The sequence below is a fragment of the Chiloscyllium punctatum genome, chromosome 15 (assembly GCF_047496795.1).
Source record: "Chiloscyllium punctatum isolate Juve2018m chromosome 15, sChiPun1.3, whole genome shotgun sequence".
Classification (NCBI taxonomy): domain Eukaryota; kingdom Metazoa; phylum Chordata; class Chondrichthyes; order Orectolobiformes; family Hemiscylliidae; genus Chiloscyllium; species Chiloscyllium punctatum.
In genome coordinates, this window is record NC_092753.1 from 56,036,644 (window position 1) to 56,059,923 (window position 23,280).

The 23,280-nt window shown below is 41.8% G+C and overlaps 1 protein-coding gene across 1 annotated transcript in view; it reads left to right on the top strand.

Annotated features, from left to right (window-relative positions):
- The first annotated feature begins 499 nt into the window (after positions 1-499).
- ccdc80 (coiled-coil domain containing 80) overlaps positions 500-23,280 on the top strand; it is a 45,354-nt gene continuing 22,573 nt past the window's right edge. Inside the window, exons 1-3 of the mRNA XM_072585174.1 lie at positions 500-3,139; positions 14,186-14,342; positions 16,814-16,947. Coding sequence (XP_072441275.1) covers positions 1,340-3,139; positions 14,186-14,342; positions 16,814-16,947 — 2,091 coding nt within the window. The 5' untranslated portion in view covers positions 500-1,339. The remainder of the gene's footprint in view (positions 3,140-14,185; positions 14,343-16,813; positions 16,948-23,280) is intronic.

The following is a 23,280-nucleotide window of genomic DNA, read 5'->3' on the forward strand; positions in this document are numbered from 1 at the left end:
TCTGAGTGTTGCAGACTGGCACATTCCAAAGTCCAGGTATACGTGTTGAGGGACGCGCTGAAGCTTGGGGCAGCTGCTGCCAAGGCGCGGTGGGGAAAGACCACCGTGTAACATCTCCCTGCCTAAAGAAGAACAGGGGGCCCACGCAGTCATTTGGTCTCTGCTGACGTCTCAGCTAAAAATGTAATCGTACAGACCTGTAAATAGGAATGATTACTCTGTCTCTGTATACCAAGAAATGGAATATTTACGGATGTATGGCATGACCAATTGTACAAATCATCAAAATATTTTATGAATAAAGTATATTTTTGAAATAAAAAAAGTTTCTCTCCACAGATGAGTTTCTCCAGCAGTTTTTGTTTCTGATAGATACTGTACAGTAAGGGTAGAAGGTTAATTCTCGCAGTAGTTCCCTTGGTGCGGTCGGTGCTTGCAGGCTGGAAGCTGCTGCCTGTGGGAAAGGGGAGGGCGGCGGTGTTGAGCAGATACTGCTCATTGACTGAAGCCTGTACTTCGAGTGGGTGATCGTGTTCATTGTGAGTGGCGGTTGTCCTCAGTTCGATCCCCCCCCCCCCCCACACACACAGAGCAGGCTCAGAAAGGGAGGAATTCCACTCTGCTTCCCCTCCCTATGATCATCCCGTCTCTCCCCATTCCATTGATTCAACCTCTCCTGAGAATCGCTGAACAAAACGAGTTGTATTTTTGTTTCCTCTTTCCGCGTGTGTGTGTGAGAGAAAAATTGGCTTTCTTTGAAACCCTCGCCCTCCGGAAACGCCCGGAGCACTCACTGATCATGGCGATGTGAGAGTGAACAGGACGGGAGGAGAGAAATGAAAGGGACCAGTCGGGAATCTGATCGCTGCTGGACCCCAGCAGAGCACAGGGATTGTTACATGGAACCCAACTGCACCCAGATAGTCAGCAGAACCGCGGCAGCTGTTTTCTGCTGAGCTCTAGTGAAATGCTTCACCTCCCACGTTTCTTGAAGTTACATTTTGTTTGGAGTGAGGGAAAAAAATAAATAGCCGGAGCAATCCTTTGGAAGAATATGTGTAGCCCTGTGCTGGAGTAGCAGCTTAGAGGAGCGGCGTTGGGAGAAGGATTTGGTGTAGAGCGATCACACAGGACGATAACATTGTCCTGCCTTTATCTGTGCTACTGGCAATAAAAGTTGCTCGGATTCAGTTCCTTCAGAACCTGGGACACCGCGCAGCAAAGTTTGGATAAGACTCAGTCCCCACTCTTGGTTTGTGTTCGTTTATGGATTTTTAAAGGCGAAACAAAGTGGGTTTTTGTTTTCTGTTGTTGTTAAGACAAACGGAAGTGTTTGAACATGAAGGGGCCCGGGTTTTTATCTCTGCTCTTGCTGGCTTTGCTGTGCCTGCTGTGTGAGTGCAGGGCGCCGTCGGCGATGCAAAGGCTTGGGGCCAGAAGACGCCTGAGGTTGCTGAGGCTGGCGAACGGCACACTGAGCAGAGCCTCCCGCCCAGTGGCCGCAGCGCAGCGGGACGACAGCAGCAGCAGCTCCCCCCGGGGCCGGTACCGGAGCCGCTCCCTCAGCCGAGGCTCGCGCTCCGGGGAGCCCGCCCCAGCCGCGCGCAGCCGCCAGGCGCGCGTGCCCGCCGCCGGCACCCCCAGCCTGATGGCCGGAATGGCCGGCAAGCAGCGCCTCTGGGTCATCTCCGCGCCCCACCCCGCCGACGGCTACTACCGCCTGATGCTGAGCCTCCTGAAGGACGATGTGTACTGCGAGCTGGCCGAGAGGCACATCTACCAACTGGTGCTGTTCCACCAGGACGGGGAGGTGGGCGGCAAACTCAGGAAGATCACCAACCAGGGCACCATCCTCGAGGAAGCCCTGGACGCCAGCACCGTCCTCAAGTTGCTAGACTTCCTGAAACTGGAGAGAGGCAAATTCAGCATGGTCCTGCTGAGGAAGAACCTCCAGCTGGAGGAGACCTACCCTTACCCGGTGAGACTGGAGGCCATGTACGAGATGATCGACCAAGGCCCAATTCGGAAAATAGAGAAGTTGAGGCAGAAAGGGTTTGTACAGAAATGTAAACAGGCTGGTTTGGAAGGGAAGGTAATTGGACCCAGTCAGGGCGAGAAGAAGAATGAAGAGAAGCTCAGGCCCACACCAACGAATGAGAATGTTGAGGTACCCACTCCAAAGGAGACTAGAGAAGAAAAGGTATTGGACAAAAAGAAGAAGGTAGTCATAAGGAAACCTATTAGGATATCACTGAACACACATGGAGGGTCTAAATTAGTTAGGGCAACTGTGGCACCAATCACATCAACTACTCGCACCATAAAACCAACTAACATACCCCCCACCACAACCACTGTCACCGATTTCAGCACAACAGTGCCATCTACCACTGCTTTTGAGAGACAAGGTGGCGTCTCACACTTTACAAGATCTCATGTAATATTATTACCATCTTCACCAAAATTCCACAAACCAGCAGGCAATGTTGAAACATCATCAAGATCAATGACTGACACTAACTCCCCAGCAGCCCGAGGTGGCACACATCGAGATAGACATCAGACAGTTAGCAGAATTGATGGCAAGAAATCCTCAAAAACTCTCCCATTCTATCCTCCAGTGCCAACTTCTCAGACCACAACAGTCAGTCCAGGTTATACAAAAGAACAGACAACTCGGCACAAATACAACCGTGCAGACAAAAAAGTGGGGAATTATCACAAGAAGGGACCAAGGGTGACACCAGTCCTTCGCAAGCCTACCAAAGTTAAAACATCAAAGTCCAAAAGTACAAATAATAAAATCCTGATCAACGAGTATGAGGATAAATATGATCCTGAGAAAACTTCATCTACAGGCACAGGGCAGGAGGTTGAAGTGTCACGTGTGCCTCTGAAAAAAGGGAAGGAACAGAAGAAGCATGGCAAGCCAGTCAAGAGTGAAAAAAAGAAGCCTGTGAAGAAAGCAGGGAAAAAGATAAAACCTATGCTGAAAACTAAACCTCTAAAGGAAACTAAACATAAAAATCCCAAGAAGACTACCAAGAAAGGGATCTTCAAACAACCTAAGAAGATTCCAGGAATGCCAAAGACATTGGCATCTATTCTCAGCCACTTTGAAAATAGACGACGTCTAATAGTAAGTGCTGCAAACTATTTAGAGGCACTAGCCTTGTTATGAGCAATGGAAAGTGCCTTCACCTTTTATCATGATGCAACTGACACAACGGTATTTGTTCAAAGTAGCGACACTTTGCAGCACTCACACTCAGTGTTTGGCAGGCTTAGAAGCTAAGCTGGTCCTTGTAATATGATATTTATTGAAAGGCTACACTTATAGAATGCTCATGTGCATAGAATATTTAGGTAATAAACACCTGTAGATATTTAATTGAAAGAAAACCCATTAGTTACCCTTTTGATATCATACTCATTAGTTTCTGATGTTCAACATGGCAATAATTCAATTAAACAGAGAAAGCTGGTTAATAGAATATTTTTTAATTCAAATATTTTGCTATATTTTACTGATAATGACTCATCAAAATTTTGTCTGACTTTTTTTTCCTAATTATTGTGTGCCATATGAAATTCATCCTTGCCTCTGCTAGACCATTCCAAGGGTCAGTTCTCATCCATTTCAACATAACAACAATTCCTGATGAAGGGCTTTTGCCCGAAACGTCGATTTCGAAGCTCCTTGGATGCTGCCTGGGCTGCTGTGCTCTTCCAGCACCACTAATCCAGAATCTGGTTTCCAGCATCTGCAGTCATTGTTTTTACCTCATATGCTTCCTTAGGTTGATTAGTGTTTGATAATTTAATAAATAGTAAAATGTAGGGTTAGAAAATTAGTTGACATAGCCACAGGTCATTACTACTTGACAATAGTTGGTTGATATTCTATATTGCAGATGCAAATTAATTTTACCAATTGATGATAATAGGATAAAAAGAGAAGACATGTTACAATTGTTCTTCACAATCTTTCTTATCAATCTGTATTCACAAAGTAATTGAAAGTCAAAAAGATCAATGCAGACGCACCAGCACACTCCTATTTGAAAGGTTACATTTCAGAACACATTCCTTGCATTGTTTGTTTGCATTACATCGCGTGCAGCACAGCTGCTAATAGTTACAGGACTGAATCAGATGTTGTTTCAACTGGTTAACCTATGAACTGCTAATGGTAGACAGATACTTTTTATAATACTTCACAAGTAGTGCTTTCTAACTTTATAATTCTCAGGACAATACCTGAGAAATGCTCAAACAAAGCATATGGTTTTGGTGAAAGATGATATTTTTTCCATCAAATGAGCTCATTTTTATGTAATAATTTCAGAAGCTCAGCCCAGTAAGATTTAAAGCTGCAGTGTCCACAAAGTGATTGATTTTAAGTTTTATACTGTAGGTATAACTAAAAAGCTTACTTAGCATTACACTTGTTACAGTGTCTATTGCTGATGCATTGTATTCTTCCCTCTACAAGTTTGGGTATAGATTGGCTTATTGACAGAACCTAAGGGAGGAATGACAAAGGTCAGTGGAATATGTCTTTTTAAAAAACTCATTCAGGGAATGTGAACCTTCTTGAACTGCTGCACTTCATCTGATCTAGGTCCATCTGCAGTGCTGTTAGAAAAAGATTGCTCCATGTTGTGACTTGGGGACAGTGAAGGAACAGCAAACTAGCTCATGTTAGAACTTCATTGTGTCTGCTGCCCTGGTCCTTTTGTAGTAAATGTCGTGAATTTGGAAGGTGCTGTCTGCAGTGTGTCATGTAGATGGTATATATGGTTGTCACTATGTTTTGGTGATGGAAGAAGTGAGTGTTTAAGATGTTGGGTAAAAATACTAATAAAACAGGCTGATATGCCCCTGATTGTTTAAAACGTTCTTGATGTTCACACTGCAGCATCCCAGGCAAGTGAGAAGCATTCAATCACACTCCTGATCTGGGTTTTCAAAGATAGTGGACAGGCTCTGGGGAGTCAGGAAGTGTGTTACTTGCAGCTTTATAGCCACTATGCGTGCATATAAAAGAGTGGCAATGGTGTTGATAACTTGCACAGAAAATGGAATATCTCTAAATGGGCACAGCTATAATTATAGTAGTGAGTCCACTGATTATTTAATATGCAAAAGTAAGGTATAGTCCAGAGACTCGGATAGTGTTCTGAGGACCCACTGCAGATGGTGGAATTTGAATTCAATAAAAATCTGGAATTAAGAGTCTAATGACCATGAAACCATTGTTGGAAAAGTACAACTGGTTCAGTACTGTCCTTTAGCAAGGCATACTGCCATCCTCCGGATCTTGACTACCCGTGACTCCAGGCACAGCAATATAGTTTGCTTTTAACTGACATCTGGGATGGGCAATAAATGTTGGCCCAGTCAGTGATTCTTCATCCCATGAATGAATAAAAGACACGACATTGGTACCAGCTCCTAAGACCAACATGTTGCAGATGTACTTTCAGATTTTCATTTGTTAACCTTGGATAGGATAATCTAGATCCAACCGACTTTGGCACACTTTTATTGATTTCCAAACGAAGCCTCATCTGAAATTTACAAATCAAAATGAGAGTAGTGATGGAAAAGCACAATAGGTCAGGCAGCATCCAAGGAGCAGAAAAATTGACATTTCGGGCAAAAGCATTCCTGATGAAGGGCTTTTGTCTGAAACATCAATTTTTCTACTCCTCGGATGCTGCCTGACCTGCTGTGCTTTTCCAGCACCACTCTAATCTTGACCCTAGCAGTTGCAGTACCCACTTCTGCCTGAAATTTACCAATGTTTGGATATCAGAAAACACAAGATTTTAGTTCAACCATGAGGCTCCCTTTGGTTCTGCAAAGACTCACTGTCCGGTTTTATAAAGAATGGGCAGCTAGGAGAGGTACTTGAGATGCTTGTGGACTGTTGCCATATATCTACATCTTCCAGAGTGGAGAGAAGAAAAGAAAGATAAAACAATTTCTCTGTGAATCATTTGATCTTCTTCCTAACTTGACAGCAACAGTAAAGGAAGGGCATCTTTTTCCAGGCCTTGGCTGTGAAGTGGCTCTGTTAGATGTAAGCTGGAGTATTGTGTACAGTCTGGGCGCCACGTTATATAAATATGCAAACATAATGGAGACAGTACAGAAGCAATTTACAGGAATGGTTCCAGGAATGAGAACTTCAATTATGAAGATAGATTGAAGATGTTAGGATTGTTCTTCTTGGAGAGAAGAAGACTGAGAAGAGATTTGATAGAGGTTTTCAAAATTATGAGCTGGATGCAGTAGATAGAGAGAATCTGTTTCTGCTTGTAAAAGGAACAAGAATGAGAGGGCATAGATTTAAAACAACGGTAATGTGAGAAAAACATGTATTCACACAGTGAGCAGTTAAGGTATGGAATGCATTGCCTGAAAATGTGGCGAGGCCTATTCAAGTGAGATATTGAAGGTGGTATTGCATGAGTATTTGGATGGAAATAGTGTAGAAGGGTATGGAAAAGTAGAAGGAGATTGGCACGGGGTAACTGAAAGATTAGTGCAGGCACAGTGGGCCAAATGGCCTCTGTGCCTTAACAATTCTGTGATTCTGTGAAATCAACATCTGTGAAATACTTGAGTGACAAGGTTAGACATAGATCTTTTGGGATTAGTGTGATGATTGTTTATTCTCCTTTGCTTGTAAATTTTTTTTAGTGAAATCAGTGTAGACTGTCTCAGTATAGTTCCTAGTAGTTATTAACCATTAACTGATGATAAACTTGCAATCTTATGGAAAGTCCACCTAACGGATATTGTGTAAAGTGGGAGACTCTCATATTGGTTTAGTATGGAAGGTAGGTATGAGGCATAATATGTTGGAGTAGAGGAAGCTGTCCTCTACATTTAACTCTCCTATAGCTGACTAAGAGATACTTTTTGTGATACATTTCCATCTTGTAAGGCAACGACTGGTTACCATGGTAGTCAGCCCTGCATTATGTGTTCCCAGGTGTGGTGCAAGTTCCCCACTCTGGATGGCAGTCCCTGCTATATTTGCTGCACAGCAAGGCAGTGGATTAAGAAGGTATACCTGGTGCAATAGATTCCATCCACACTGATCAGGGGCTGTCTGAATTACAGTTGGCAGTGGCTGATAAGGTTGTGATGGTACCTCCTGTCATCAAAGACAGTTTGCAGAACCTGTTCTCAGCATCAATTGATTTGGGATTATAACCTGTAACTGACATCTTCCATGTTGTATGCATTCCCTGTAGTGCATTTGGAGTGTCCCATAAGGGCAAATCTTATGGAGTCCCTGGACTGTCCTTAGAACAAGGACCCACCTCCCAACTTCAGTTGAGTACAAAAATAATGCAATCTCACATTACATTTGTCACTGGTTTAATTACAGGACTGAGGTACTGGGTATCAAAAGCTGTTCATTTGCAGAAATAGTATCTTATTCTGATGAATTGAAAACTTGGCAAAATAGAAAACAAAACTAAATGAATTAATGGTATGGCGCTTTTTTACATCTTTCAATTAGGCCTATACTCTGGGCCATCCCATATTTTTCTCAAATGTTCTTTGCAAAGAACTACATATATTTCTGAGAAAAAAAAGTTGTGGTGTAGGGTTTCACAATGAGCCACTATTGCATTGTAAAACCTCTACAGGTCAGTTTCAGGATATTGAGTCTTTAAGAAATGGAAGCTGAGGACTGTTTGCCACATTGTCAAGAGCTGAGCTGGTCATTAAAGATATTGGAAACTTTCACAATTATTACTATAATATTAATCTAGGATAAAGAAATGGTTGAGGAACTGAATAAGTACTTCACATCAGTCTTCACGGTGGAAGACACAAGTAATATCCCAAATATTCAAGAGAGTCGGGGGTACAGAGATGAGTATGGTGGCCATCATCAAGGAGAAGGTGCTAGAAAAACTGAAAGGTCTGAAAGTGGATAAATAACCTGGACCAGGTGGGCTACACCTCAGAGTTCTGAAGGATGTAACTGAAGAGATAGTGCAGGCATTAGTGGTGATCTTTCAGGAATCACAAATCAGGGAGAGTCCCAGAAGACTAGAAAATCGCTAATGTAACCCCCCAGTTTAAGGAGAGAGTAATGCAAAAGATAGGAAGTTATAGGCCGATTAGGCTGACTTCGGTCGTTAGTAAAATTTTGGAGTCCATTGTGGGGATGAGATTTCTGAATAATGGGAAGCGTATGGTAAAATAGGACAAAGTCAGCAGGGTTTCATCAAGCGGAGGTCATGCCTGTCAAATCTGTTTCTTTGAGGAGGTAACGAGCAGGTTAGACCAAGGAAAACCAATGGATGTTATCTATCTGGACTTCCAGAAGGCCTTCGATAAGGTGCTGCACAGGAGTCTGCTGAGTAAGATAAGGGCGCATGGTGTTAGAGACAAGGTGCTAGCATGGTTAGAAGCTTGGCTGTCTGGCAGAAGGCAGAGAGTGGGGCTAAAAGGGTCCTTTTTGGGATGGCAGCCTGTGACCAGTGGTGTTCTGCACAATTTTTCATTTTATACATTAATGATCTGGATGCAAGAACTGAGGATATTTGCCTAAGTTTGCAGATATTTCAAAGATAGGTAGAGGGGCAGGTAATATTGAGGAGGCAGGGATCTTGCAGCAAGATTTTGACAGGTTACGAGAGTGAGAAAATAAGTCCTCAAAAATTGCTGAGAAAAGAAGTGGTAGATGGATTACAGCGTGAGAAACTGTAAGGCCATGCACTTCGATAGGAAGAATAGAGGCATGGACTATTTTGTAAATGGGGAGAAAATTCAGAAATCTGAAATGCCAAGGGACTTGTGAGCCCTAGCCCAGGCTTCTCTTAAGGTAAACTTGCAGATTGAGTCAGTAGTTAGGAAGGCAAATACAGTGTTGCCATTTATCACAAGAGGACTAGAATATTAAAGCAGGGGGATACATCTGAGCATTTATAAAGCTCTGGTAAGACTACTTATGGAGTATAGTGAGCAATTTTGGGGCCCATATCTCAGGAAGAATGTACTGGCCCTGGAGTGGGTCCACAGGAAGTTCACGAGTATAATCCCAGGAATGAAATGTTTAACATATGAGGTTCTTTTGGCCTATACTTGGAGTTCAGAAGTATCAGTGGGGATCTAATTGAAGCTTTCAGAATACTGAACTGCCTGGACAGAATGGTTCCATTGGCAGGAGAGACCAGGACCAAAGTGAAGCATTAGAGTAAAGGGAAGACCTTTTAGAACAGAGATACAGAGAAACCTCTTCACCCAGAGAGTGGTGAATCTGTGCAATTCATTGCCACAGAGGGCTTTGGAGCTCAGGTCATTGAGAATATTTAAAACAAAGATTGATGGGTTCTTGATTGTCAAAGGGATTGAAGGTTACAGGGAGAATACGGGAAGATGGGGTTGAAAAAATTTATTAACCATGATTGAATCGTGGAGCAGACTCAATAAACTGAATGGCCTAATTTCTGCTCCTATGTCTTATGGTCTCTAGTTCTCATGACTTGAAAGTTAATAGAAAAAATACATTTGGTATTTTGAAAGTGTTCAAATAAAGAAAGTAGACTTTGTCTGTTCAACATTGGATTGTATTGTTAGTTTTAGTTTGTAAATAATGTAAATATGAGTTATACAGTGTAAATATCTTCTTGAATTAAGCCAAACCAAAGTTTAGAAAATGCAAAACTACAATTTTTGTGTGGAAATAATTACTTTACTGATAGACATTATGCACACTGTGTATTTATGCATATAACAGTTCTTTAGCTCCAGAATATCAGTTAGAAACACAGAAGATAGAAGCAAGAGTAGCCCATTTGACCCCTCAAGCCTGCCCTGCAATTCAATATGATCATGGCTGATCATTGAACTCGGTACCTTAATCCCACACTCCCCTATAAAAAATGTCTCAGACAATTAAAATCCAAACAAGTAACGTGAAAACAAGGACAAGTCATTGGTTTAGATTTTAATTGAGTTGAAACTGGTTTATCAATTGTATCACTTAACAGAAATGTCTCCAACATTTTGCATCCATACAGACATCTATTGATAACTGCATTTGATCAATGAACTGGCAGGACCTGACTCAACTTACTAAATATTGTATTCTGGATTAGTGGTGCTGGAAGAGCGCAGCAGTTCAGGCAGCATCCGAGGAGCAGTAAAATCGACCTTTCGGGCAAAAGCCCTTCATCAGGAATAAAGGCAGTGAGCCTGAAGGGTGGAGAGATAAGCTAGAGGAGGGTGGGGGTGGGGAGAAAGTAGCATTGAGTACAATAGGTGAGTGGGGGAGGAGATGAAGGTGATAGGTCAGGGAAGAGGGTGGAGTGGTTAGGTGGAAAAGAAGATAGGCAGGTAGGACAAGTCATGGGGACAGTGCTGAGCTGAAAGTTTGGAACTAGGGTGAGGTGGGGAAGGGGAAATGAGGAAACTGTTGAAGTCCACATTGATGCCCTGGGGTTGAAATGTTCCGAGGCGGAAGATGAGGCATTCTTCCTCCAGGCGTCTGGTGGTGAGGGAGCGGTGGTGAAGGAGGCCCAGGACCTCCATGTCCTTGGCAGAGTGGGAGGGGGAGTTGAAATGTTGGGCCACGGGGCGGTTTGGTTGATTGGTGCGGGTGTCTTGGAGATGTTCCCTAAAGCGCTCTGGTAGGAGGCGTTCAGTCTCCCCAATGTAGAGGAGACCACATCGGGAGCAACGGATACAATAAATGATATTGGTGGATGTGCAGGTAAAACTTTGATGGATGTGGAAGGCTCCCTTAGGGCCTTGGATGGAGGTGAGGGAGGAGGTGTGGGCGCAGGTTTTGCAATTCCTGCGGTGGCAGGGGAAGGTGCCAGGATGGGAGGGTGGGTTGTAGGGCGGTGTGGACCTGACCAGGTAGTCACGGAGGGAACAGTTTTACCTTTACTAAATATTGTATACAGCGCCATTGCTTTTGTATTGTTCAGTGAGGGTGTTTTGCCTCTGCCGTACTCAAGATTTTACATTGTCCTTTGGTCTATCTCCTCACATGGTTGTAATCACTGAAAACAATATCTGACTGTTTTCTTGTATCCTTTATGATTCACTTCCACACGATCTTCCAGCCTCACTTCCTTCTGTTCTTGTCTATTTTCTCAGTTGTTCACCACTGCATATTCAAACTTCCAATTTCCTAAATTCTTGCTTTCAGTTTGCCACATTTCTATCTTTAACGCCTTTAGCCCTGACAAAACATTTAATTGTTGCCAATTCTGCTTCTTTCCCTGATATGACCCTGTGACATTCCTAGCTGAAATTAAAGGATGCAACTTCTTCAGCGTACAAAAGCAAATTATTGTAAATGCTGTAATCTTGAAATAAAAACTGAAAATGCTGGAAAAACTCAGCAGGCCTGGCAGCATCTGTGGAGAGAGAAACATAGTTAGTGTTTCAGATTGCTGACCTTTCAGGTGAACCGCCTTAAACAGTGTTAACTGTACAACCAGTTTAGCCACTGATCCTCAGATCTTGCTGAGTCATAGCAAATGCTTGAAAGTTCCCCAAACTCCACCTGTAGCTGCCTTCTTTATCCTATATGCATGCTGTCATTTAATAACAGCATTTGTAGCCATAGGGTCAACATTCACATTAGTGTCAGTGACATCCAACTTCACTTCTCCACCACTTGGCTCAACCCCTTCCACTGTCTGTAAGTTGTTAGACTGTTTATAAAACCATAACACATAGGAGCAGGAGTAGGCCATTCAGCTCCTTCGATCTGCTCTGTCATTCAATGAGATAATGGCTGATCTGATAATCCTCAACTCCATTTCCTGCCTTAATCCCGTAGACCTTGATTACCTTACTGATTAAAAATCAATCTCAGCCTTGAAAATACTGAATGGTGAACCCTCAATGGCCCTCTGTGACAAAGAACTCCACAGATTCACAACCCATTGAGAGGAGAAATTTATAAATATGCGACCCCTTATTCTGAGGTTATGCCCTCTGGTCCTAGACTCCCACAAGAGGCAACAACCTTTCTGTATCTACCCTGTCTTGTCCTCTAGGAATCTTGTGTATTTTAATAAAGTCATTTTTCTATATTCCCATCGAGTACAGACCCAATCTACTCAATCTCTATTCAACAACCAGTCTTGGATGAAACACAAGTTCTTTAATTAGACATGTGGAAGACTGAAGTTATCACCTTCTGAGCCACCCAAAACTCCATATTCACCATCGTAACCCCCCTCTCTGGCCACTGGCTCAGGTAACAGTGAATTATTACAATCTCAGCATTCTATGTGAAGCAAGCTATGCTATTAGTATCATATCAATTTGCTGCTGAAATACTCATTTAAGCTGTTTTTACTTCCAAATACAACAATCCTAATACTTTTCTCGATAACAATCCATGCACTGTAAGTTTCATAGTCTTTGTTCCATATCTAGCAATATGTTTTTCACAACAATATTTTTCAAATTGCCTTGTGGTTCTGGCTTATTCTATTGTAAGTCCTTCCCTACTATATGCAACAACGTTTTGGTATTAAAATTCACGATTATACTTTGCTGTTTCCTTCACTGACATTCTGGCACCAACATATCACAAATTAAACTGTGATTATAATTTTGTCTGGGTTCAGCAAGACTGTTGATTTACACTTCAAAACATAAACATGCAATTGTTTTAAATGCTATTTACTTAATTATAATGTGAAGTTTTCTTTAAATTGACAGATTTCAAAGAGCCTCGCATAAATATTGGATACAGGTTATGTTTTATTTCTAAACTTCAACAATATTTAGTCATTTCAGACAATGATCATATTTAAATCATTCACATGTTGGCTTCAGTGATATATGACACTAATTTTGCAAATGTTTGTCTTTATCCTTCTTCAAAGCACCTGTTCTTTAGAGTTTTAGATCGCAATTGTAATACACTCATTATGGAATAAAAGTGGCATGTTCACAAGTGCTGCAGGATGTTAATGTGCTTGGTGGTCTGCTGAATGATGGTAACATATTCACTGCTAAGCATCAAAAAACACTTCGCAGAAGTTGCAGAATGCAGACTTTGAACTACATTCTGTGCTGCAGATTGTTTGCCATCCTGGAAGGAACTGCTACCAGTCATAACATGCTGGCTAGGCTAGGCTAGGCTAGATGAGCGTTGGACATTTTGCCCTTTGGAGCACACTAGTGTGTATCACTGGAATATTAGGAGGAGGACAAAGAAGCTGAATGGTTGTCAGAATCTAATAAGTGTTGGGCTTTGGGGAGGGGAGGGTCTGAGATCTCAAGGAGAGGGTTGTGCGGAATGGATATTGGATGACAGGCAATGAAGATGCTGACCCCAATGCGCTAGTATAACTTAATGCCCAAGATAACCGGTGGCACAGTGGTTAGCACTGTTGCCTCACAGCGCCAGAGACCTGGGTTCAATTCCCGCCTCAAGCGACTGACTGTGGAGTTTGCACATTCTCCTAAATTGCCCATAGTGTTAGGTGAAGGGGTAAAATGTTGGGGTGTGGGTCTGGGTGGGTTGCACTTCGGCAGGTCGGTGTGGACTTGTTGGGCCGAAGGGCCTGTTTCCACACAGTAAATAATATAATCTAATAACCCTCAAATGACATGTCACCTCACTGCCTTTATTCAACATGGCTGCAAAAATAATACTGCCCACTGGCCACGTCAACAGTATTATGGCCTTTACAGTCTAATATTCCGATCAGTTGGTTTTATAAAACGTTCAGTTGACCTTTAATTATTTAAAGGGGTGCTTATTTTGCCATCAGCCCATCTTTGTTGTTGAAGGGACAAGTCAGGGCTTAGGAAAAATGGTGCGCTGGGCACCTGTCATATTTTACATCTCTTCTCTCCCCTTGCTGACAGTCTGGCAGGGGGAGGATTTCAAATCCAACCTTTGGAAATTCACAGTGACTGTTGTCACTGAGGTTAGTAAAAGTTCAATACTTGAATATATTATTGTGATGCAGAACACAAGTTAGTCTGGAAATTATTGCTGTACATGTGATGTGAGACTTTTTACACCTGCAAAGCAATGTTGCATGACATTTTCAGGGGTGTAACATACACAAGAACATTATTTGTGTTTAAAATATTAGTGTTCCTTTACATTGAAACTTCAGACTATTTTACTTCTCCAATTTGAACTTTTCCTTCTTACTTATAGCTTATTACCTCTCCAAATGACAGAAACAACATGTATGAACAGCAGCGAGATGAGTATTTAGAGCACGTCTGCGAAATGGCACTAAGAAAAATCTCAATTATCACCATTTTTGGACCTTTGAATAACAGCACGATTAAAATTGATCATTACCAGCTGGGTCAGTATTTTAGCCTTTTTCCTCTTGGTGTAAAAGCATGTCTGTTATTTTCTTCCATAACTGTTTCATGGCTGTGATTTTTAGCATATTCATTATTTTACCAGTGGTACTTGTGTTGTTTTTGTGAGTGATGTCCAGTGCTTGTCTGTATAATAGTTGCTGCAGGTTTCTCCAAACATTAGAGCAGCAGTTTATATTTGGGGCCACGTAGATTATTGTTATGTGAGTCTGTGAGGTAGAATAAAGTTCCACATTCTAGCAAACACAAGAGAGCCAATGATATGAACCTTTTTTTCACATAGCTGCATATATTTAGACAAATTGTCTTTCCTGAGGAAATGAATTCGGGTTATTCCTTAGCCTGGCGAAAGTTTGCAGTGTGTGTCAGGATATTGGTTGCTGGAGTGCAGTGATGAGTCCAGTTATCATGCTACATCTTATAGTTTCTGCACCTATTTGAGTGGGCATCTGAGAAGGCAGAGCAACTTAATTACAAGTAGAAGGGTAACTGGAATTTTCTGGGGGGGATGAAGAAACACTGGGCTCACTTTGGACAAGCTATGTTATTATCAGAACTGTGAATGAAAGGCAAGACAGTAGATCACAACAGTGGGCAAACAAGAGCTGGGAGAAAAATAACCTGTGGAACATTCCAGCCACTGCTCCAAAATCAACAATAAGCCCATTAATCATTCTTCAAGTTTGTTGGCAAGTTTGACTTGTTTTTGGGTGTAAATTAGACTTACAATTCTGTTAAGTATAGGTATAAAGATGTAGGCATCTGCCTGGTGGGTGTTTCATCCTGCTTAATTCCACAATACAAAAATATTTTTAAATGTTTTTTTAAACTCTTGACGAGTGAACAGCCTTTTCTCATACAATACAAACTATCTTCCTTTTGAAATGTAGTTTTCTTGCATCTGTGTTCTGGGTGGAAGATGAAAGACTTCAACAGTGTGTCTCTTTTTTTCAGTGATACTTAAGCTCTGTAGTAATGCACAATTTTTAAACTTTGGCCAACCTCATCTCATGCTACTAATTTTCTAAACCCATTAAAAAAAACTGCCTCATCAATTATTCTTGGTGGTAGAAGCAGAAAGTAATAAGGTCTATGATTTTTGAGTTTGCACTAAAAGGAGTAAAGTAATGCAAGAATGCAGTGTAACTGCTGCTCATTAAACTTCACAAGTGCTGTTGGTACTGCATTCAGAGGTACTGTGCAACATCAGAATTACGCATTTGTGTTGTGTGAAAACCCATGGGGAACCTGGTTCTGCAGTGAACAACTGCTCTGGAAGCTGGTCTCAGGTTAGTCCAAATTGATGGGGTCAAAACTATCCACAGAAAGCAAAAGTGTTATGGCACAGAAGAAGGCCATTCTGCCTATCATGCCTACACCAGCTCCTCAAACGAAGGTCATTACCGAGTGCCAACCTACTGCTATTTCTTCATACCTTTGCATGTTACTTTTAGTCAAATCATCATCTAATGCCATCTTGAATGACTCAGTTGAACTTGCCTCTACCACACCCTCAGGCAGTGCATTCCATACCCTAACTATTCACTGAGTGAACAGGTTTTTTACGCACATCAGCCTTGCCTCTTTCCAGACTATTTTATATCTGTATTCGCTTGTTTTTATTCCTTTATAAATAGGAACAGTTTGAATCTATTCTGTCCAGCTGATGATTTTGAAAACCTCTATTAGATTTCCTCTTAGTCTTCTTATGTTCAAGGAGAACAGTCCCAACTTCTTCAGTTTATCCTCAGAATCAAAGTTCCTCAACCCTGGAAGCATTCTTTTAAACCACTTCTGCACTCTCTCCAGTGCAGTCTAAAATGTGGCAGCCAGTTCTATGCACAGTACTCCATTTAAGATTTAACTATGCCTGTACAAGTTCAACATCACCGCCTTGCTGTTGAATTCTATGTCCCTTTAATAAAGCAGAGAATACTGTATGCTTTACTTAACTGCCCTCTCTACCTGTCCTGTCACTTACAGTGATCTGTGTGATTTAAATCTGGATGCTTTTAGCTCGTCTAAATAGGCTTAAATGCACAACACAACCTGAAATAAGTTTTGAGATGATAAGTGTAGAATTCTACTGGACACAATTATTGTTAAAATGATGTCTAGCTACATTTTACTATTCCATTTAGTGCAACAGAAAGAAAAGGGCCTGGATTGTCAGTATTCCTGATACGATTGACACAATTTAATGTGTTTTATTTAATCTGGCTTTCAAAGTGTGTAAATGGTGTCCTTCCAATTTATGTGAAATATTGTGATAGGGGTGTAAATGGGAAGATTTCAGCATTCCTTTGAACCATGCTTACCCATGCTTGTTTGTTCATATCAAGTATCTTGATTTATAAAAAAGTATAAATGATGTCATTTAGTAAGGAATATAAGTTTAACAGTTTTCTTATTTAGAAATATATTAACTAGTTTTTTGTTTCATTATCTTAAGACAATGAGAAGCCAGTGAAAGATATAAGACACGGTGATTTGGATCAAGGCCTCATCACTGAACTTCGCAAAGAATATGGGATAACAGAAAATGAGTTCTTCATGGTGCTAACTGATGTGGATATGAGAGTCAAGGTATGAGAACATTATATTTTATGTTGAACATATGTCAATATGGGGCATCAGTTTAGTTATGATGATCTTTGTACAGTCTGTCATTTGTCAGTTTGATTACATTGACCACCTAAGTAATTTGACAACTCGATCAAGCTGTCTAATTTTATTGTTTCCAGGACTCTCCCCTTTCTCTGAGGTGTTGACTCATTGTGCATTTTGTATTGATCACATGTGACTCTGAACGATGAGGTGCAGTGGCCATCAATATATTGCATCCTGCTGTCATACAATAAATACACACTTAACAGTATGGCATAATCTAATAACACTTGTGAGAATACCTGTCTCTTCCCTTAATTGGCAATACTTTAATAGCATTACATTTCAATTCTGTCAGTGACTTGTTAATTGTGGAGAAAAATTAACTTCCCTAAATTTTTCTTTGCAAGAGGAAAGCAATTTCACTCCCAAGACAAGCTTTTTCATTCATAGATTCAGTGACATGGAGGCCACTCTTGCTGCTGTCCTAATTGAGATCTATACTTTAGGCACAGATGAGGAATCATGGCCATGACTTTCCTTAGGTACAAAGATGATCATTAGCTGCCAGGTTCACATAAAGCACACATTGAAATCTGGATGAAGTGCTTCAGATATCTTGGCAGATTGAGGGACATCTTGGGAACAGCCCTTCCAGAGACTTCCAGATCATTACCATCTGCTATATGCTCCACAACTCTATAAAAAAGATAACCGTGGAAATGATGAGCTCACAGTAAAGGCCAGCAGGCTGTCAATGCTAACCAAACAGAAAATGCTGTAGAAATACCACTGCAGCCAGAAAGATTACTTCACCAGACCCATTGTCCAACAGACAGTAGCCAAGTTTTTGGAAACCATAGCAAAGAAGCAAGCCTTACTGAGAAAAGTCATTCTAAACATTATTATATATATTTTAGGATGTCTTCCAGCTGCGTCTCCTGTAGTTAGTGATGAAGGCTGCTGTAAAGTCTCTAGAAACTAAAATGTGATCTTTAATGTACAATGCATTGCATCATTGCCACAGCTAGAGCAGAGAACTTGCTTACTGTAGGTTTCTCACTGGAAATGATATGAACATTCTTTTCTGGAGAACTGGAGAATGATCACTATAATCTGTAAGGTAAGAAACTAAAGAAAGGAGCAGTCACTTTATTAGGACCTTTTGACTGACCACCTCCCAACCCCCACCATTAGTAACAGAGACACGGAGGAGCAGATTGGGAGACAGATTTTGGAAAGATGCAAAACTAACAGGGTTGTTGTCATGGGTGACTTCAACTTCCCTAATATTGATTGGAACCTCCTTAGTGCAAATAGTTTGGACGTAGTAGATTTTGTCAGGTGTGTCCAGGAAGGATTCCTGACTAACTATGCAGATAAGCCGACCAGAGGGGAGGCCATATTGGATTTGGTGCTCGGCAACAAACCAGGTCATGTGTCAGATCTCTAGGTGGGAGAGTGTTTCAGTGATAGTGATCACAACTCTATGACCTTTACTATAGTCATGCAGAAGGATAGGAGCAGACGATATGGGAAAGTGTGTAATTGGGGGAGGGGGTATTGCAATGCTATTAGGCAGAAGCTACGGAGCATAAATTGGGATCAGATATTCTCAGGGAAATGCATAACAGAAATGTAGAGGTTGTTTCGGGAGCACTTGGAATGACAAAAGGTATGGAACGTGTAGTGAAGAGGAAGAAGGAAACTTACATAAGGTTGAGGAAGCAAGGATCAGACAGGCTGTAGAGGTCTGTAGGGTAGTCAGGAAGGAAATGAAGAATGGACTTTGGAGAGCTAGAAGGTGGCATGAAAAAGTCTTGGCAGTAGGATTAAGGAAAACCATAAGGTGTTCTACACTTATATGAAGAGCAAGTGGATGGCCAGAGTGAGGGTAAGAATGATCAAGGATAGTAGAGGAAACTTGTGCCTGGAGTTAGAGGAAGTAGGAAAGGTCATTAATGAATATTTTGCATCAGTATTCAGTACTGAGAGGGACCTTGTTGTTTGTGAGGACAATGTTAAACAAGATGATTTGCTCAAATACATTGATGTTAAGAAGGAGGATGAGCTACAAATTTTGATAAGTTCCCTGGGCCAGACGGGATATACCCGAGGTTACTATGGGAAGCAAGGGAAGAGATAGCTGCACCTTTACCAATTATCTTTGCATTCTCACTGTCCACTGGAGCAGTACCAGATGATTGGAGGGTGGCAAATGTTGTTCCCTTGTTCAAGAAAGGGAACAGTGATAACCTGGGAATTACAGACCAGTCAGGCTTATGTTGGTGATGGGCAAATTATTGGAGAGAATTCTGAAAGACAGGATTTATGATTATTTGGAAAAGCATAACGTGATTAGAGATAGTCTTTATGAAGTCATGCCTCACAAATCTTTGAGGATATGACAAAACACATTGATGAAGGTAGAACAGGGATGTGGTGTTCTTTGAATTTTAGCGAGGCATTTGATAAGATTCTCCACGGTAGGTCATTCAGAAAGAAAGGAGGCATGGAATACAAAGAAATTTGGCTGTCTGGATACAGAATTGGGTGGCCCACAGAAGACAGAGGGTGGTAGTCATAGAGATGCACAGCACGGAAACAGACCCTTCAGTCCAACCTGTCCATGCCGACCAGATATCCCAACCCAATCTAGTCCCACCTGCCAGTACCCAGTCTATATCCCTCCAAACCCTTCCTGTTCATATACCCATCCAGATGCCTTTTAAATGTTGCAACTGTACTAGCTCCACCACTTCCTCTGGCAGCTCATTCCATACACGTACCACCCTCTGCGTGAAAAGGTTGCCCTTTAGGTCTCTTTTATATCGTTCCCCTCACCCTAAACCTATGCCCTCTAGTTCTGGACTGCCCCACCCCAGGGAAAAGACTTTGTCTATTTATCCTATCCATGCCCCTCATGATTTTGTAAATCTATATAAGGTCACCCCTCATCCTCGACGCTCCAGGGAAAACAGCCTCAGACTATTCAGCCTCTCCTTATAGCTCAAATCTTCCAATCCTAGCAACATCCTTGTAAATCTTTTCTGAACCCTTGTTCCACAGATCAGTTCTGGGACCTCTGCTCTTTGTGATTTTTATAAATGACTTGGATGAGGAAGTGGAAGAGTGGGTTAGTAAGTTTGCCAATGACACGAATGTTGGTGGAGTTGTGGATAGTTTGGAGGGCTGTTGAAGGTTGCAATGGGACATTGACAGGATGCAGAGATGGGCTGAGAAGTGGCAGTTTGATTCATTTTGGAAAGTTGAATTTGAATACAGATTACAGGGTTAAAGGCAGGATTCTTGGCAGTGTAGAGGAACAGAGGGATCTTGGGGTCCACGTTCATAGATCCCTCAAAGTGGCCACCCAAGTTAGAGTTGTTAAGAAGATGTATGGCGAATTGGCTTTCATGAGCAAGGGATTGAGTTTAAGAGCTGCGAGGTTATGCTGCAGCTCTACAAAGCCCTGGTTAGACTACACTTGGAATATTGTGTTCAGTTCTTGTCATCTCACTGTAGGAAAGATGCGAAGCTGTAGAGAGAGAGCAGAGGAGATGTACCAGGATGCTGCCTGAACTGGAGAGCATGTCTTATGAAGAAATGTTGAAGGAGCTAAGGCTTTTCACATTGGAATGAAGAAGGATGAGAGATGACTTGATAGAGGTGTACAAGATGATGAGAGACATAGATAGAGTGGATAGCCAGAGACTTTCTCCCAGGGTGGAAATCGCTATCACGAGGGGGCATAATTTTAAGGTGATTGGAGGAAGGTTTAGGGGAGATGAGAGAGGTAGGTTCTTTACACAGAGAGTGGTGGGTGCATGGAATGCTCTGCCAGCAGTGGTAGTGGATTCAGATACATTAGGGAGATTTAAGCGACTCTTGGAGAGGCACATGGATGATAGTAAAGTGAAGGGTATGTAGATTAGTTTGATCTGAGAGTAGGATAAAAGGTTGGCAAAACATTGAGGGCTGAAGGGCGTGTACTGTGCTGTACTGATCTATGTTCTACGTTCTCAACACAATTAAAAATAACAAACTATATTCCACTTGATTCAAGGATGTTTACCTAGGACAGAAAAATAACAAAAGGATCAACATTCCCACACCATCCAAGTACTATTACTTTTGGAACAGCATCTTGTTTCGTGAAACATACAATTGAGATATAATCTGCTCCCTAGAGCCTTCATATCTTTCATTTATGACTATGACGCAGTCAATAGGAAAAAGTGAGAAAAAGCTACAGGCTGGAGTGAAAGTTCTTCAATTTCTATTGAAGTTCAAACTGGGACAAAGGAAATCAAGAAGATTTTAAATTAAAAACAGAAAGCACTGGTGAAACTCAGCAAGTCTGGCAGCATCTGTGAAGAGATTAACAGAGATAACAATATGTCACTTTAGGAAGATTTCCTTGTAATTAAATGATAGTGTTAACCAGCTAGATTTTAAGCACAGATATTTGCCACTACCATCAATTTGTCAGTATCTGTCAATAGGCGTTAGTGATTCAGTGGGTCACCTTTCCATGATCAGAAGTTATACCCAGTGAGAAACTAAATTATGTTATTACTTAATCCCATCACAAACAGATGTTGAGGTTTAGAGCGTATGATTCTTGGGTGAGACAAGACAGGTTTGGGTTCAAGCAGGGATTTAATTCCAAAAATTGAATACAACATGGATCTCAATGTCATCCCACCTCCTTCTGGGTTCCACCTAGATTGTCTTGAAGGCAAGTAATGAGCCCTGTGAAGTTGTCAGACAAGGCATTTAAGTTTGATATTAGATAATTAAATACTGTTTTAAGCCTCAATATTGGTTTTAAGAACAGGCTGCCTGTTTCCTAACCTATTACCAATATGAATGTGTAACAGGAAGAGCTTCCTTCGTGCAGGTGACAAGCAAGAAGGCTTGTCAGGTCATTCCCAATTTTTTGAACATGACTTCACACATGTCCAGCACCTCACTCACTTGCAGCTGCACTTCCCTGCTGCAAACCTTCACCGCAGCACGGCCACAAGCCAAAGGGCTCAACCTTGCACCAATGATGAGGAACAAGAGAAGGAGCAACAACTCCAGGAGCAGTGCCCATTCTCCTCATCCAAATACCATTCCACATGGCAGAGAGGGTGGAAGGAGGCTAGGCCCCCCAATACAGGGTCTACAGGCAGAGAATCAACTTTCTGAACATGTGCACGCACTACTGTCTACATCTTTACCGTGGGTTGTTCTTGACATCTACAGTTTCCGAGACAAAGTCCACCTTCCAGTGCTCTAGGCTGACAGATATTGCTGATTGCCCTGAAAATGTCTATTACTAGGACAATGGAGAAAAACATCTGGGTCTCTGCTGCACCTGAGGCTTGTGTAGTTGTCTTTTGCAAAGAAAGACAATTGGAGTTCTGAGTGCTTGGAATGGGTCATGTGGGAAGCAGAGAAGGGTAAGGTCTGTAGGGATGACTGTGCAGCATGGGTGTGAGAAGGCTGATGGTGAGGGTGGGTGTTGGCTGTACAGATGAGGATCTGGTGCTGGGGAGAGAGGAATGAGTGCAGATACAAGGTATATCAGTCTGAGGTTTTCTGTGTAGGCGAAGGCTGGGAAAGTCAGTGTTGCATGTCATGTCTCATGCCCTCCTCAGGTTTTGGGTCCTTGTAATTGTATTTTCTCCAAGTTGAGGAAGTTGTTGACTTCTTTCTCCCATCTTCGAAGGAGCTTATCATACCACAACCATTCAGATTCCATAGCAAAGCCTCTTGGTAAGAGGGATGATCAGAGAAAAAGCTTTTCCAGACCTCCTTTTTCCATGTGTCAGTAGAAAATTTTAATTTCCAGTTTTTAAAAAAAGTCATTAGTTGTAATGTCACTGGTTAGGCCATAATTTATTGTCCATCTTTTCTTACCCAGAGGGCAATGAAGAATAATGTTCATTGCTGTGGATTCAGGTGTAGGCCGGACCAGGTGAGGACATCAGGTTTTCTTCCTGAAAGGAAATGAGCGAATCAAAGGGATTTTTGACAGAAATGGTTACATGGTTGGCTTTTTATTCCCAAACTTTAATTAATTCAAGTTTCACCATCTGCTGTGGTGGGATTTGAACCTGTTCCCAGGATATCAGCCTGAGTTTCTGAAGTACATCCAGTGATACCACTACACCACCACTTCCACTTGCTCCTCGTCAGGCGTTTATTACAACTTATTTGATGCAACCTCCTTAAACATATTATCTACATCGTTTGGTATATGTGTAACTGTCCTGGAAGATGAAGTATTGTGGGGAGCTGACTTACTCAGGCTTGTAAAAC